Source organism: Geotrypetes seraphini, chromosome 17 (genome assembly GCF_902459505.1).
Source record: "Geotrypetes seraphini chromosome 17, aGeoSer1.1, whole genome shotgun sequence".
NCBI lineage: Eukaryota > Metazoa > Chordata > Amphibia > Gymnophiona > Dermophiidae > Geotrypetes > Geotrypetes seraphini.
In genome coordinates, this window is record NC_047100.1 from 17,900,054 (window position 1) to 17,912,963 (window position 12,910).

General features: G+C 42.9%; 2 protein-coding genes across 5 annotated transcripts in view; one reads left to right on the forward strand and one right to left on the reverse strand.

The window, feature by feature from the left end:
• Positions 1–16: 16 nt before the first annotated feature.
• On the forward strand, positions 17–5,703 carry KCTD6 (potassium channel tetramerization domain containing 6). The gene is made up of 3 exons (XM_033926313.1): positions 17–355; positions 1,866–1,972; positions 4,191–5,703. The coding sequence occupies exons 2-3, from the start codon at positions 1,889–1,891 to the stop codon at positions 4,875–4,877; spliced, it is 771 nt and encodes a 256-aa protein (XP_033782204.1). The 5' UTR covers positions 17–355; positions 1,866–1,888; the 3' UTR covers positions 4,878–5,703.
• Positions 5,704–8,183: 2,480 nt separating this feature from the next.
• The window catches only part of ACOX2 (acyl-CoA oxidase 2), a 50,063-nt gene continuing 45,336 nt past the window's right edge, over positions 8,184–12,910 (reverse strand). For all 4 annotated transcript variants that reach the window (XM_033926416.1, XM_033926415.1, XM_033926417.1 and 1 more), the window contains 3 exons: positions 11,839–12,056; positions 10,673–10,805; positions 8,184–8,960 (listed from right to left, as the gene is read on the reverse strand). In XM_033926416.1, coding sequence (XP_033782307.1) covers positions 8,898–8,960; positions 10,673–10,805; positions 11,839–12,056 — 414 coding nt within the window. In that variant the 3' untranslated portion in view covers positions 8,184–8,897. The remainder of the gene's footprint in view (positions 8,961–10,672; positions 10,806–11,838; positions 12,057–12,910) is intronic.

The window sequence follows — 12,910 nt, forward strand, 5'->3', positions numbered from 1 at the left end:
AGACGGACCGGTCTGCGGCGCTCCCTCCTCCCCCCCTTCCCTCCTGTAGGACCCAACCGCGCGTTGCTAGACAACGGCTCTCTCTCTCGTGGTATGACGCGTCCGGCGGCGCTCGCGATAGGCCAGCGTTCCTCGGAAGAGGCTACAGGCAAGATGGCTACCTTCGGGGAAGAGGCTTGTTGCAAGCGGGCAAAATAAGGTGTTCGGGTTTCTCTGCCGAGCGGTATGTTTGCAAGAGCGAGGCCGTGCGTCTGTGGGTGACGGAGGCCAAAGCCGGCCCCTCTTCTGGCGGGAGCGCGCGACGTGGATTCTGCTGAAAGGCTTTCACCGGCCACAGACAAGAGTAGCTCTACGGGTAAGCAGCGCCCAACGGCCCGGGTCTCCCGCCTTACATAGTTGTGGGGTTCGGGTAGACTGCGAGCCGTTGTCCGAAGTCAGTGGTGAATGGCAAAAACCCATCTATTCAAAAAATGTATACAGATGTCATAACTCCAACTAGAGAATGACACGGTGACAAAATACATCACCGTCCCCGTTCCCGCGGATAACCGCAGGAAATAATCCCATGTCATTTTCTAGTGTCTATTTCAACCTCACTCCTTCTACACCAGCATTCTTGAAAGCAAAGCCTGAGGGTCAGTGGCTGTGCCCATTCATATTCTGATTCTTCCCTCTCTCCTTAAAGAATGACATGAAGATTGTTTACCGCGGTTATCCGCGGGGACGGGAACGGTGATGAATTTTGTCACAGTGTCATTCTCTAACTCCAACCTGGATTCCCCTCAGTGTGACTCCCCCATCCTCCCTTCTTCACCAGTTACCCTTCCCCTCAAAGCCCAAGCTTGTCAACTGCTTCCCTAACTGCATATATACTGAAACTGCACTATATCCTATCTGTACAGCATCCCGAATTGTATATCCACTGGAATAGCCCAATCCTCCTTGCCATATCCCATTCCCTAAACTATACTACACCATTCTTCTTGTAACTCCTCCGGAAATGTTCTTCTTCTTGTAACTCTTCTGGAAAAGGCCAGAAGTCTCTTTGTAATCATCCTGGAAATGTCCAGATGTCTCTTTTGTACTCCGCCCAGAACTGCAAGGTTGAGTCGGAATAGAAATCAGTAACGTAATGTTCTCTCTTCAGAGCAGAAGTTACAGTAGGGTTGGGACCAAAGGTCCACCCAGTCCAGCATCCCCTTTCCGATAGTGGTTAACTCAAACGCACAAAACCCGGATCCTTTTCACAACAATTCCCGCCCCAAAATTGAATAGCAGTAGTAAGAAGGGCTACTGGAAATGACTTGAAATCATTTTAATTAATTTAGAATGGTTAATAAAAAAAATAAATTTCCTTAAAATTCTTATTTGTTTTAATGTCAGATTGAACTATTATTTCATTTTTATAAAATGTGTAATCAAAGAATGAACCCTTAATAAACTAGGAGGGTGGTATATCGTAATATAAACAGATTTCAGTGCATAAGACTTCCCATAAAACTTTTATCTATCTTGTTAACCTTATGTCCATGCATTCTGTTGAACTAACATGGCAAACTACACTACTGACCATCAGTATAATTAGGAGTACACAAGCAAGGATGTCATAAAGGTAAAATCTGTTGGTGGTAACAGGAAAATGGGCTTAGAAAAACTGGTGCTGCCAAAATTCTTGCATGTTGAAGTGTATAAAACTGAGGCTTAATGGAAATACCTTACTTTTTGTGACTTGAGATGGCTCACACTTTATCTACCCTGTACTAAATAGATTAAATTTCACATCATCCTTAAACTGGACACCCTCATTTACTTACCCAGTTTCTCATGTGTATTTATATTCCATTGATTTGTTCTTTTGCTTGCAGTGGGAACAGGTGCTGAATTGAGCATGCATCGAGTAACCTGCAATGCCAGTTATGGTCCCAAAACTCGCATACCAGAACAGATGGATAATGGAGACTGGGGTTATATGGTAAGCAGTCTGATGCAGATAGCTATACAGTTGACAGCACCGAGGGTCCTTAGATTTATTTGCCTTTAGTAAAATCCAAATTAAATAACAAAATGGTTGTTTAAATGCAGTTGATTATAGCAAATATGCATTGTAAATATATATTTTTCATTGTATACTTACAGCACTACAAAACTATCGTAATTTCATTTCCATTTAGATACTGCCATGCATAAGATCCACAATTCATCTCCTAAACTGGGCCTTTTGTTCCCTCTCAGATGTTGTTATCTGATTACTGCAAGCTAATACATGTTAGTAACTAGATCCCATTGCATAAAATGGGAATGGTTATGTTAGAAATGTTAGCACATTAATGTATTAGCATAATCAGTAACTCTACTCCCAGGTCAATGGGGGATGCTATGGAGGCAGTATTTTTTTGGGTGGTAGTCATGGTATTTAATAGTAACACCCAATAGTTGAATCTGGACCCATAACTGCAGGCTACCAAAAGGGGCTTTGACAGCTCAGGTCACATCAGTTTGATTTTGATGCAACAACTAAAGCTTTAAAAAAAAAAAAAAAAAAGTTGACCTCCCTTCTTAGTACAACTATTAGATCGGCTTGTGGACGAGCAATTTCTAATTGAGATACATGGAAAAAAACCTTTTGAATTTTTAGTCACTTGTTTCAGCAGATTTAATTCAGAGTAATTCAGCTTCCAACTTCTGTAGGGCCCAGGCTCTAGGCTTTAGGTTGCCATGGTGCCTAGAAACTACACCTTGGTGCTTGAGATTTCATGCTGTGTGGGGCTCTTAATGTTTTTTGTTTTTTTTTATTTGATTTGGCTGCTGCCTACCGCTATCATAACCCCCCTCCCCCCAAAAAAAACAAAAAACCCCAAAAACAACCAACTGTGTAGTATACCATAAGACTAGCACTGGAGTTGGTGCCTTGCTGCTTAAACACAGTGAGAGCTGTTTACGCAGATGTAAAAGAACTGGGGATGTATTCTTGTTGGGGAAAAGAAAAAAGCTGCTGGATTCTTTGGCACGGTATCATGCCCATTTAAGGACCTAATCCATTTTATTTTCCCATAGACACAAAATAGGAAATTATTGGTAAATCAGGCTCTCGAGGAGCTGGCACAGACATTGCAGGGGATATTCTTCTTGAAACTTCGGGAGTAGAGCCACCAGCTACTGGTTCCTATGTTCAAAGACTAGCCTTTTGTAGAACTAGTAATACAGGTAGTCCCCATGGTTATGAATGTCTGACACGTCACTCATGCTTATGAATGTCTCTCTCTCTCCCATTCACTGTCCAGTATCTTCCTCCCAGCAGTCTTTCCAAAGTGGTAATGGCGGACCAGCAGCAGCACCGCTGTAAATGGGAAGCCCAAGGTCGGGCCCCATTGGGTCCTTTCCTCGGCTGCATCTGCTTCCTATGATGTTACTTCCTTTAGACAGATGCAGCCGAGGAAAGGACCCAATGGGACTGACCTCTGGCTTTACTGGCAGTGAAGAATTGAAGTTCTTAAAAGGTACTGGATGGTTGGAGGAATGGAGCTGAGAGATATCCAATTGCTTGGGGGGTGATGTTATCATGTCCACATACTTTGGGCCCAGGCCAGTCTAAAATTGGGTGTCTAGCTACACTCATAGGTAATTGAAGGAGACCCATGGAGCAAGACCCACACCCAGAGAAACCATTGTGGCTGGAGGCTGAAGAAAGTCCATGATCTTTGGTTGGCTTAAATTCAGAGAGACTTCCCAAAGCTTTCTGCTCTACTCCCTTTTGTGAGGTACATCCAAAGGAGAAACTCCTCCCCCATAAAAAGTTTTCTACTTTCATCTACTGTAAAGATGAAAGCCATATCTTTCTCTGAATAGCTTCAAATCTGTGTTCCATATTATGTTTGTGCCAAGGCTAGTCTAAAACTATACTCTTGCTTCTTGGGTTAGAAATGCCATGATGCAGTAATCTGGTTCAAATCCCTTAACTCTCCATTGCCTCTGTTATAAACAGACTTAAGCTCTCCAGGGACTGGAAAATACATACAGTACCTAAAAATACACACAGATTCTCACATGTTCCAAGTTAACATACAAATCTGACTTAAGAACGGCTTTAAAAATGTAATTTGTTCTTAACCTGGGGACGTCCTGTATTACAAAACTCTTGTCACTGCTGTGTTGTTCTGTCGTTTACAGTGTTCTGTGTTTGTTGGTTTCAGATGACTGCCCCAGTCACACTGAATGTGGGTGGACACTTGTACACAACATCTCTTTCCACTTTGACACGATACCCAGACTCAATGCTGGGGGCCATGTTCAGGGGAGACTTTCCTACAGCCAGGGATTCCCAGGGTAACTATTTCATAGATAGAGATGGACCACTTTTCCGTTATGTGCTGAACTTTTTAAGGACATCTGAACTGACTCTGCCTGTTGACTTTAAGGAATTTGATCTGCTTCGAAAAGAAGCAGACTTTTATCAGATTGAACCCTTGATCCAGTGTCTCAATGACCCTAAGCCTTTGTACCCTATGGATACATTTGAAGAAGTGGTAGAGCTGTCTAGCACAAGGAAGCTATCGAAATACTCTAATCCAGTAGCAGTGATCATAACACAGCTCACCATCACCACCAAGGTCCATGCTTTGCTGGAGGGCATTGCAAACTATTTCACTAAATGGAATAAACATATGATGGACACCAGGGACTGTCAGGTTTCCTTTACCTTTGGGCCATGTGATTACCACCAGGAAGTCTCTCTGCGTGTTCATCTGATGGAGTACATCACAAAACAAGGGTTTACAATCAGGAACACCAGAGTCCATCACATGAGTGAGAGAGCCAATGAGAACACAGTAGAACATAACTGGACTTTTAGCAGACTAGCACGAAAGACGGAGGACTGAAGCCTGAAGTACAAGCATCCAAGAGTCTTTGGGACCATATGCCTTTCCAAAACCAAATGTAGGTTGCTGGATTGCGGTGAGGTTTTTTGGTCATATTAGCTCTTCAAAGATTGGATGAGGCTGTGTGCTTTCATACTCTTATTTTATTATGTGAAGTATGCATGTGCCTGTTCAGTCTATTAGAACTTTTTAATAAATTATGGTAAGTCATAACTTTTCTATATAGGTTGCAAAGTATTTATAATCACTCTGGATCACTAACTTATAATTAATAGACATTAAAGGCTCAAGCTAGAGGAACGAGTTGCCACGTACTGGGACTAAACAGCTAGCATTGTGCAATCTGACCTTTTATTTTGAAACTGAATCAATATTGTACTGTATGTCTTAAAGCACTTGTATGTTAAAACTTTAATTACAGCTCCTATGTGTATAAGTCCTAAGTAAAGCTACCGCTGACAGTGTTTGGACTCATTTTGTTCTTGAACATAAAATAACTTGTAGTACCTGTTAACAAGATTCTAATAAATAATTATGGAAACAGTTTGCTGGATATGTGATATGTTTGAGGATGGTGATGGTAGCAGTAGCGTGTTCGTGTTTTTCTTGTGAAGGAGCATTGTTTGATCTTGCTATTCCAGGTCAGGGCCAATTGAGCTTGGTAATGAGCCACTTGTGGTATTGTCTTTTAAAGTACGTCAATGCTTTTTAGTTTTCTGTTTATTTAATTTCATTTATATCCCATCCTCCCTAAGGAGCTCAGAACAGGTTGCATGGTAGAGAGAGGTGGTGGAGAGTAAAACTGTGACTGAGTTCAAAGAAGCGTGGGATGAACACAGAAGATTTAGAATCAGAAAATAATATTAAATATTGAACTAAGGCCAGTTACTGGGCAGACTTGTACGGTCTGTGTCTGTATATGGCCGTTTGGTGGAGGATGGGCAGGGGAGGGCTTCAATGGCTGGGAGGGTGTAGATGGGCTGGGGTAAGTCTTAACAGAGATTTCGGCAGTTGGAACCCAAGCACAGTACCGGGTAAAGCTTTGGATTCTTGCCCAGAAATAGCTAAGAAAAAAAAAATTTAAATTGAATCAGGTTGGGCAGACTGGATGGGCCATTCGGGTCTTTATCTGCCGTCATCTACTATGTAACATATATAAGTTAGCAAACAAGGCACAGAAGACTAAGGCAATATGGGTAAGTGAGATGCATCTAGTTCAATTGTTCTGGATTAGCAGACACTTGGAGCCTGAAGCATGCACAGGGAGTCAGTTAAAAATTAATAAGAGTGATGCTAGCTTGTCCTGAGGAGTCGGGTGAAGAGGTAGTTTTTTTTTTATTTGCTCATCTAAAGCTCAAAAGTCCCAGTAAGGGATTTGATGTTAGGATGAAGTTAATTCTAGTACTTTGCTAAGAAGCGAGGGCTGCATTCAGTTCATTGATGCTCTTATAAAAATGTTAAGATTTCAGGACCTTTCTCAACATTACTTCATTAAAACTACCAGAAAGTTAGGTATGGTGGAAGGCTTTCCTGGGGTTTAGTGTTTTACGTAGTGTAAGTGTAGGTGTAGAAGATGGTGGTGCCTCTAATTTTGGAGCTCATCTTTAACTGTTAATAATAGCTCAGCTTGTAGTTAGAGTTGAGAATTCAGACAGAACTAGATACTTGGGCAATGCTGAGCTCGAGAAGATAGAAGACTGTTTTAGCATCTATGTGTTGTTGTAACCCAGTGTCAGCATAGTCTTTTAGCACTTGTGAATGCACTGGCCTGATAGCTTGGCTCTAGTTAATACTTTTTGTAAATTTTAATAAAAAAGTTTGCAAGTTAACTGTAGCTCCAAGATTTACTTGAATGAGTTACAGCTACTCCACAGCTAAGGACTTAATTACTCTTACCCAGTTACAGAACGGTCTTATTAAGTCCTCATGTTAAGAAACCTTAATTCCAGTCTTCCACTTTTAAAAATATCACTATGAAAACAGAGAACTAGAAATTCAGTCTAAGCCCTGATGATCTATTTGGAATATTCTGTTTCTTTGCAAAGCTATTTTATATTGTTATAGCTGCTATCAATTCCTTGGGTAGATTATGTTCTGTCTGAAACCATGTTGGCTACTATTGACAATATGTTCAGTGTAAAGATGGTATGGTCACACAATACTAAGACTTGGAAATAGATATTAATATTAATGCAAAATCCTTAGTGCTAGCCCCAACTTGACTGCTATTACCACGCAGTTAATGGATTATTATTCAATCCTTCAACTAATTTGAATCGACCTCAGAAACACTCCACTGCCCAGAGAAAACTTTGATTCTTGCGGCAAGCTTTATATGTTAAGGAAATGTATCGTAAGCTGTGTGCTAGTCAGCTGACTTCCCTCTCGCTGCGAGGTACCTCCTGTAGGGCCAGAGGTTCACATACCAGTGCTGCATGTCTATAGGCAGCAATTTCCTGCTGCCATCGCATATCTCTTGGGACTCCTGCCTTCCGCATCTTCTCTCTGCACCCCCTGACCAGCAGCGGCAGCTCAGTATGCTTTTAACTTGGCCTCACAGCTGCCGTTAGCATTAATTTAGATGCGGTTTCATCAGGCAGCCTCGGGGCCGTTGCTAGGCCGGCCCCTTTCGATGACACAACTTCCTCTTTCGTCAGAAACAGGCCAACCTAGCAAAGGGCCCGAGGCTGCCGGATGAAACCGCGTCTAAATTAATGCTAGCGACAGCTGTGTGGCCAAGTTAAAAGCACACAGTGAGCAGCTGCTAGAGACAGGAGAAGTACTGCTGGACGGAAGGGAAGGAGGAAGAGGCGCTGCTGGACCTGGCAGAAAGGAAAGATGCTACAGAGGGTAAGATAGTAGATAGGGAGAATATATTAACTGTGAAAGGGGTTGGGGGGGAGGGAAGGAAGGAAAATTTACAGGAGGAGTGAGTGATGAGAGGGAGAAATGATGCATGGGGATAGAACATGAGTTGGGGAGTGAGAAGGAAGGATGTCACTGGAGGGAAGAGGCAATGAAAGAGAGAAAGTGGCAGGAGGCAGAAAGAGTTGGACACGGAGAGGGTGAGATGGATGGGGAAGAGGAGAGGGCAGAGAGTGAAAAGTTGGACTAATGGAGGGAGAGAGATGTTGGTAGGAGAGGGAAGGAGGACCGGAGAAGCATGCAGGAGGAAGAGAAAAAGAAACATTGGACTAGGAGTGGGGCCAGAAAGGAGGAAGAGAAGGGAGATGGACTGCAGGGGGAAGAAAGGAGGGAGATAAAAATGTTACACTAGGGGGGGTGGGAGGAGAGATAGGAGGGGAGTCTGGTAGCGCTATAGAAATAGTAGTAGTAGAAGAGAGAGATGCCAGACTGGGAAGGGGGAAAGGAAGGAGAGAGATGCCGGACCACTGGGAGGAGAGAGGTATCAATTCTTTATTTGTATACCGCACAGTGCCTTTCGGTTCTAGGCAGTGTAAAATAAGAATACAGTAAGGAAAGAAATTAATATTAAGGATAGTAGAGGTGAATGGCACTGGGATTTCTGGTAACCTAGGGAGGGAAGGAGGGGGGTGGTGATAGAGATGGTTTGTTTTCTATGTAATCGATGGGATTTCCTCTTTGTTATAGGATGTTTAGCATAATTCTGGTGCACAGAGGTTTACTGGACTTGTGTGTCAGGAGGGGGTATGTTTTACTTTATAAAATCATTTGAGGAATGGCATAGCATGCTTCTTTGGGTTTGGACTTGCTTGTGCTCTGCTGCTATTGTTACTCTATTGTTATCATCAATAACATTGTTTAAACTTAAAATTAATAGGACCTGGGTCCAACAACTCATTCAGGCCAGTTCAGTGTTTCCAAGTCAGTCCTGGAGTACGCCCTTGCTAATCAGGTTTTCAGGATATATTTAGTTGTAGGAAGGGCAGCAGTTGACAGCCAGCTGACCAGACTTTGGTGAAACATGTTGACAATCGTCTTCCATGGGATCAGGTATTCTATTCATGTTTTCCTCTTCAAGTGTACTTTCAAGTAATATTAAAGCTTTGACAGAGCACTGTGAAAAAGGGGCTTCATGTGCTTCTCATAAGCAGAGTTCACCTGTTTAAAAAAAAAAAAAAAATCTAAGGTTATAAAGACTTAAAAGTTAATGTTGGTACCAAATAGATTTTGTAGTGTCAGTTTACAGATAGAACTATTTAAAGTAGAATAGCACATTTTAAAGGGAATACATGTAACTGCTTCACTACATTAGTGCTCGTGGAATTTCCAGAGATTACACACAGCCATGGAGGTAAAGACACTATAGTAAGCTAGCCTCTGCTGTAATTTTGCCACAATGTGCTTTAACCTTCTGAATTAAGTGTTTTCCCAAGTCAGTCCTGGAGTACCCCCTGCCAGTCAGGTTTTTAGGATATTTATTATTATTAAAGTTATTTATATACTGCCTATCAACATAGGTTTATAAGCATTTTCCCAGTGGGATCACAATCTATTTAATGTGCCTGGGGCAATAGAGTATTAAGTGACTTGCCCAGGGTCAGGAGCAGCGCAGGGCTTGAGCTCATAACCTCAGGGTACCGAGGCTGTAGCTCTAACTATTTGGCCACTCCTTCCGCCATTATATGCAGGAAGAGATTTGTATACAATGGAGGCAGTGTAATCAAATCTATCTTTATCGTCCCTCCATTCTGGTACATAACGGAGGGGGTTTATGCTCCTCTGCCAGCAGGTGGAGACTGAGAACACATTGCCTTTTTGTCAGTAGTACAAGTGGGCTGTGCAGTAGAGAATGACACGGTGACAAAATTAATCACCGTTCCCGTCCCCGCGGATAACCGCGGGAAACCATCTTCATGTCATTCTTTAAGGAGAGAGGGAAGAATCAGAGTATGAATGGCCACAACCACTGACCCTCAAGCTTTGCTTTGAAGAATGCTGGTGTAGAAGGATTGAGATTGAAATAGACACTAGAAAATGACATGGGATTATTTCCCGCGGTTATCCGCGGGGATGGGAACGGTGATGAATTTTGGCACCATGTCATTCTCTACTGTGCAGTCCCATCTACAAACAGTCTGTTCTCAAGTCTCCAGCAGGTGGAGGTGATAAAGCCTGTGCAGTCTTTCTTTTGGTTAGTTAGGGCAACAGAAGAGCTGCTTAGTGGCCTTATTGTAGCTGTCTTTCCATTCACCCCTCTCTTCACCCTCTCCATTACTGCAAACATGTTATGTTATGCAAACACTTTGTTACTTTCTTTTTTTTGCATGTCCCTCAAAGTGCTCTCAGATGACCTCCTTGATGGGCAGGATAACAAGTGCTAAATAAACTTGGAAATTCTTAAACATGACAAGAGTTGACTCCTTTAAAAATTACTAAAAACCCTTTCTGAAGTGGTCTGTCCTTTGAGTGACCAGATGTGATTTTGGGTGTTTGGAGGGATAATACTTCCGGGGTGTACAACGGGGGATTGTTGCTGAAAGTACTGTTTGTGATTTGCTGTACAGTTGGATGTTTATAAGCCTGAACCTTTTTGTATTTGACTTAAACGGAAAAAGTGAACAGAGGAGTAACCTAGTGGTTAGTGCAGTGCACTGTAAACCAAGGGATACAGGTTCAAACACTACTAAAACTTTCCCTTGTTGCTACTATTTGGGTTTCTGCCAGGTCCTTGTGACCTGGCTTGGCCCCTGTGGGAACAAGATACCGGGCTAGATGGACATTGGTCTGACACCGTATGGTTATTCTTATGTTATAAATAAAAATCCCCAAAATATGTATCAGTATATGATGATGGTTACACAGCACCCTACCTGATGGTTTTCTGGAGCTTTCTGAGCCCATTCAAAGAGACGTTGATAAACTTGTCCATCATAGCTTCCAAGCGCCGAGTTTAATTGTTCATCGGTATAGTCAAAAGCATCCACCAATACAACAGCTTCTTTCCTATGGAAACAAATCAATGTTTGTTCCGTGTTAAGGTTGTCCCAGAATCGAGATATACTGTGGGGAAGGGAATAGTAATATATAGGGTACATTTTCCTTGAGCAAGTGCATCCGTCCCCCCTCCCCCTCCCCCCCCCCCCCCATATCACCAGCTATATTCTTCATCTTATTTTCTTCTCTGCTTCTTCTACTTTTACACTCCAGTGTACAGGTTTCTCTTCTACACTCTGGTCGTAGCTCTCATTAGGGGCCAAAATTGACACCATGTTCTCTCCCTGGACAAATGAATTTTTTAAAATCCTATCTAAAAACATAGGAAAATTTCAGTTTCAGCACTGAAACCAGCCTTCAATTTGAATTTTGTCTTGTTTTTGGCTGAAAATTCCAGTGCTTTTTCATTGAAACAAAACTGTATTATGTAGTCCACAATTCGCTACCCTTCCCCAGGCCAACTGTATCATTGGTGCTTCAGAGGGGTAGAAGAGATCCCCAGTCACTCCTATCCATGCTGGCACTGCTGACAAAATGGCTGCCAGGATCTCCCATGATCTGAGTGATTGGGGATTGCTCCTGCCCCATTTAGACCATTTATAATAGGATAGGCCCAGCACATTCCCCTTTTATGTAACCTGGTATCAGAGGTACACCCCTCCCCAGGCCTATCTTTGGTTCTGGGAAGAGGAGTCTTGTTGGGTGGGCAGGAGAGAGGGTCGTTCTTGTGCTGAATCGGGGCAAGTTTCAGCTGAAAATGTGTGGCAAATTTTGGCTGCGGATCTGTTTTGGCTGAAACTGACAACTGGTTTCAGTCACCATCTTTGATCTTAGGTAGTCCATCCTCTGCTCAAGAAGGTCATTTGTAGCTAGTGTTTATGGAATCTGCTCTTAAAACATCTAATTTCAGATTCCAACTTCACTGGATTAAGAATAACTGAAGGTTCCTAAAGCTGTGATGGTTATCAACCCCAGACTTATTTCAGGTTTTTCTTATGAGATGTCATTGCAGTATAATTTGCTTCAAATGTAAACATCTCACCTCAGCAGCAACAGAAGATCCAGGTAGATTTCAGTCACCATGTCTAGCTGGTTTCCAGAAATGTATTCATTGTGTAAGAAAGATCCTGCATTTGTACGAATCCAATGCAATGCAAAGAGGTGGCACAGACGTTTCAAACTTATATGGATGCCAGGGTCACTGTTGAGCTTTTCCACAGTGTCTACAAAAACCTTCACAATGATGTACTGGCAGTGAGCCTGAAACAATCATACATGAGTGATTACTAAAGTCTTACCTTATGAAGAATTTCTATTCTGTTCTGTCAAAAAGCTGCTTTGAAAATAGTTTTTCTATATATTCATACTAACAAGAATGTTTTGTATCTTAACTGAGGCTATAGATCACATGTGTTGAACACAAGGCCCGCAAGCTGAATCTGGCTGTTTTATGCAGCCCGCTGTAACTGCACCGGCTTGAGGGCAATGCGGCATTTTCCTCATTGACGCCCCCGGATGTTTTACCTTCTGGCCGGCTCCCTCCTCCTCCCTGCTGCGGTTGTTTCTGTGCACAAAGCCGTGGGTGGTGGCTCCTCGCAGGTCCCATACCTCATCCGGAAGCCCTCTGATGTTGCAACGTCAGAGAAAGCTTCCGGTTCAGGCGTGGGATGTGAGTAGGAGCCACTGCCCGCAGCTTTGTGCGCAGAAATGACTGCAGCAGTGAGGAGGAGGGAGCTGGCCTGAAGGTAAACACCCGTCGGAGGGAGGCACAGAAGGGAGAGAGAGGGACGTATTGGGACTTAAGAAAGAGGGAGCACAAACTTTGGACAAATAATAAAAGGAGGGAGGGAGCATGAACTTGGGACATACAATGAAGGGAAGGAGAGAGGGGAGCATGAGGGAAAGAGATGCTGAGGGAAGGAACAGAAAGGGATAATTGGGTGTCAGAGAGGGAAAGAGAGATGGTGTATATGGGGAGATGAAGAAAGAGGAGAATTGTTGGGCGGAGAGAGAATTATTGGACATGGTGGTGGGAGAGAAGTGAGGTAGAGATGTATGAGGAAGAGAGATGTCAGACCACAGAAGGGAAGGAGGGCAGAGAGATATGCCAGACC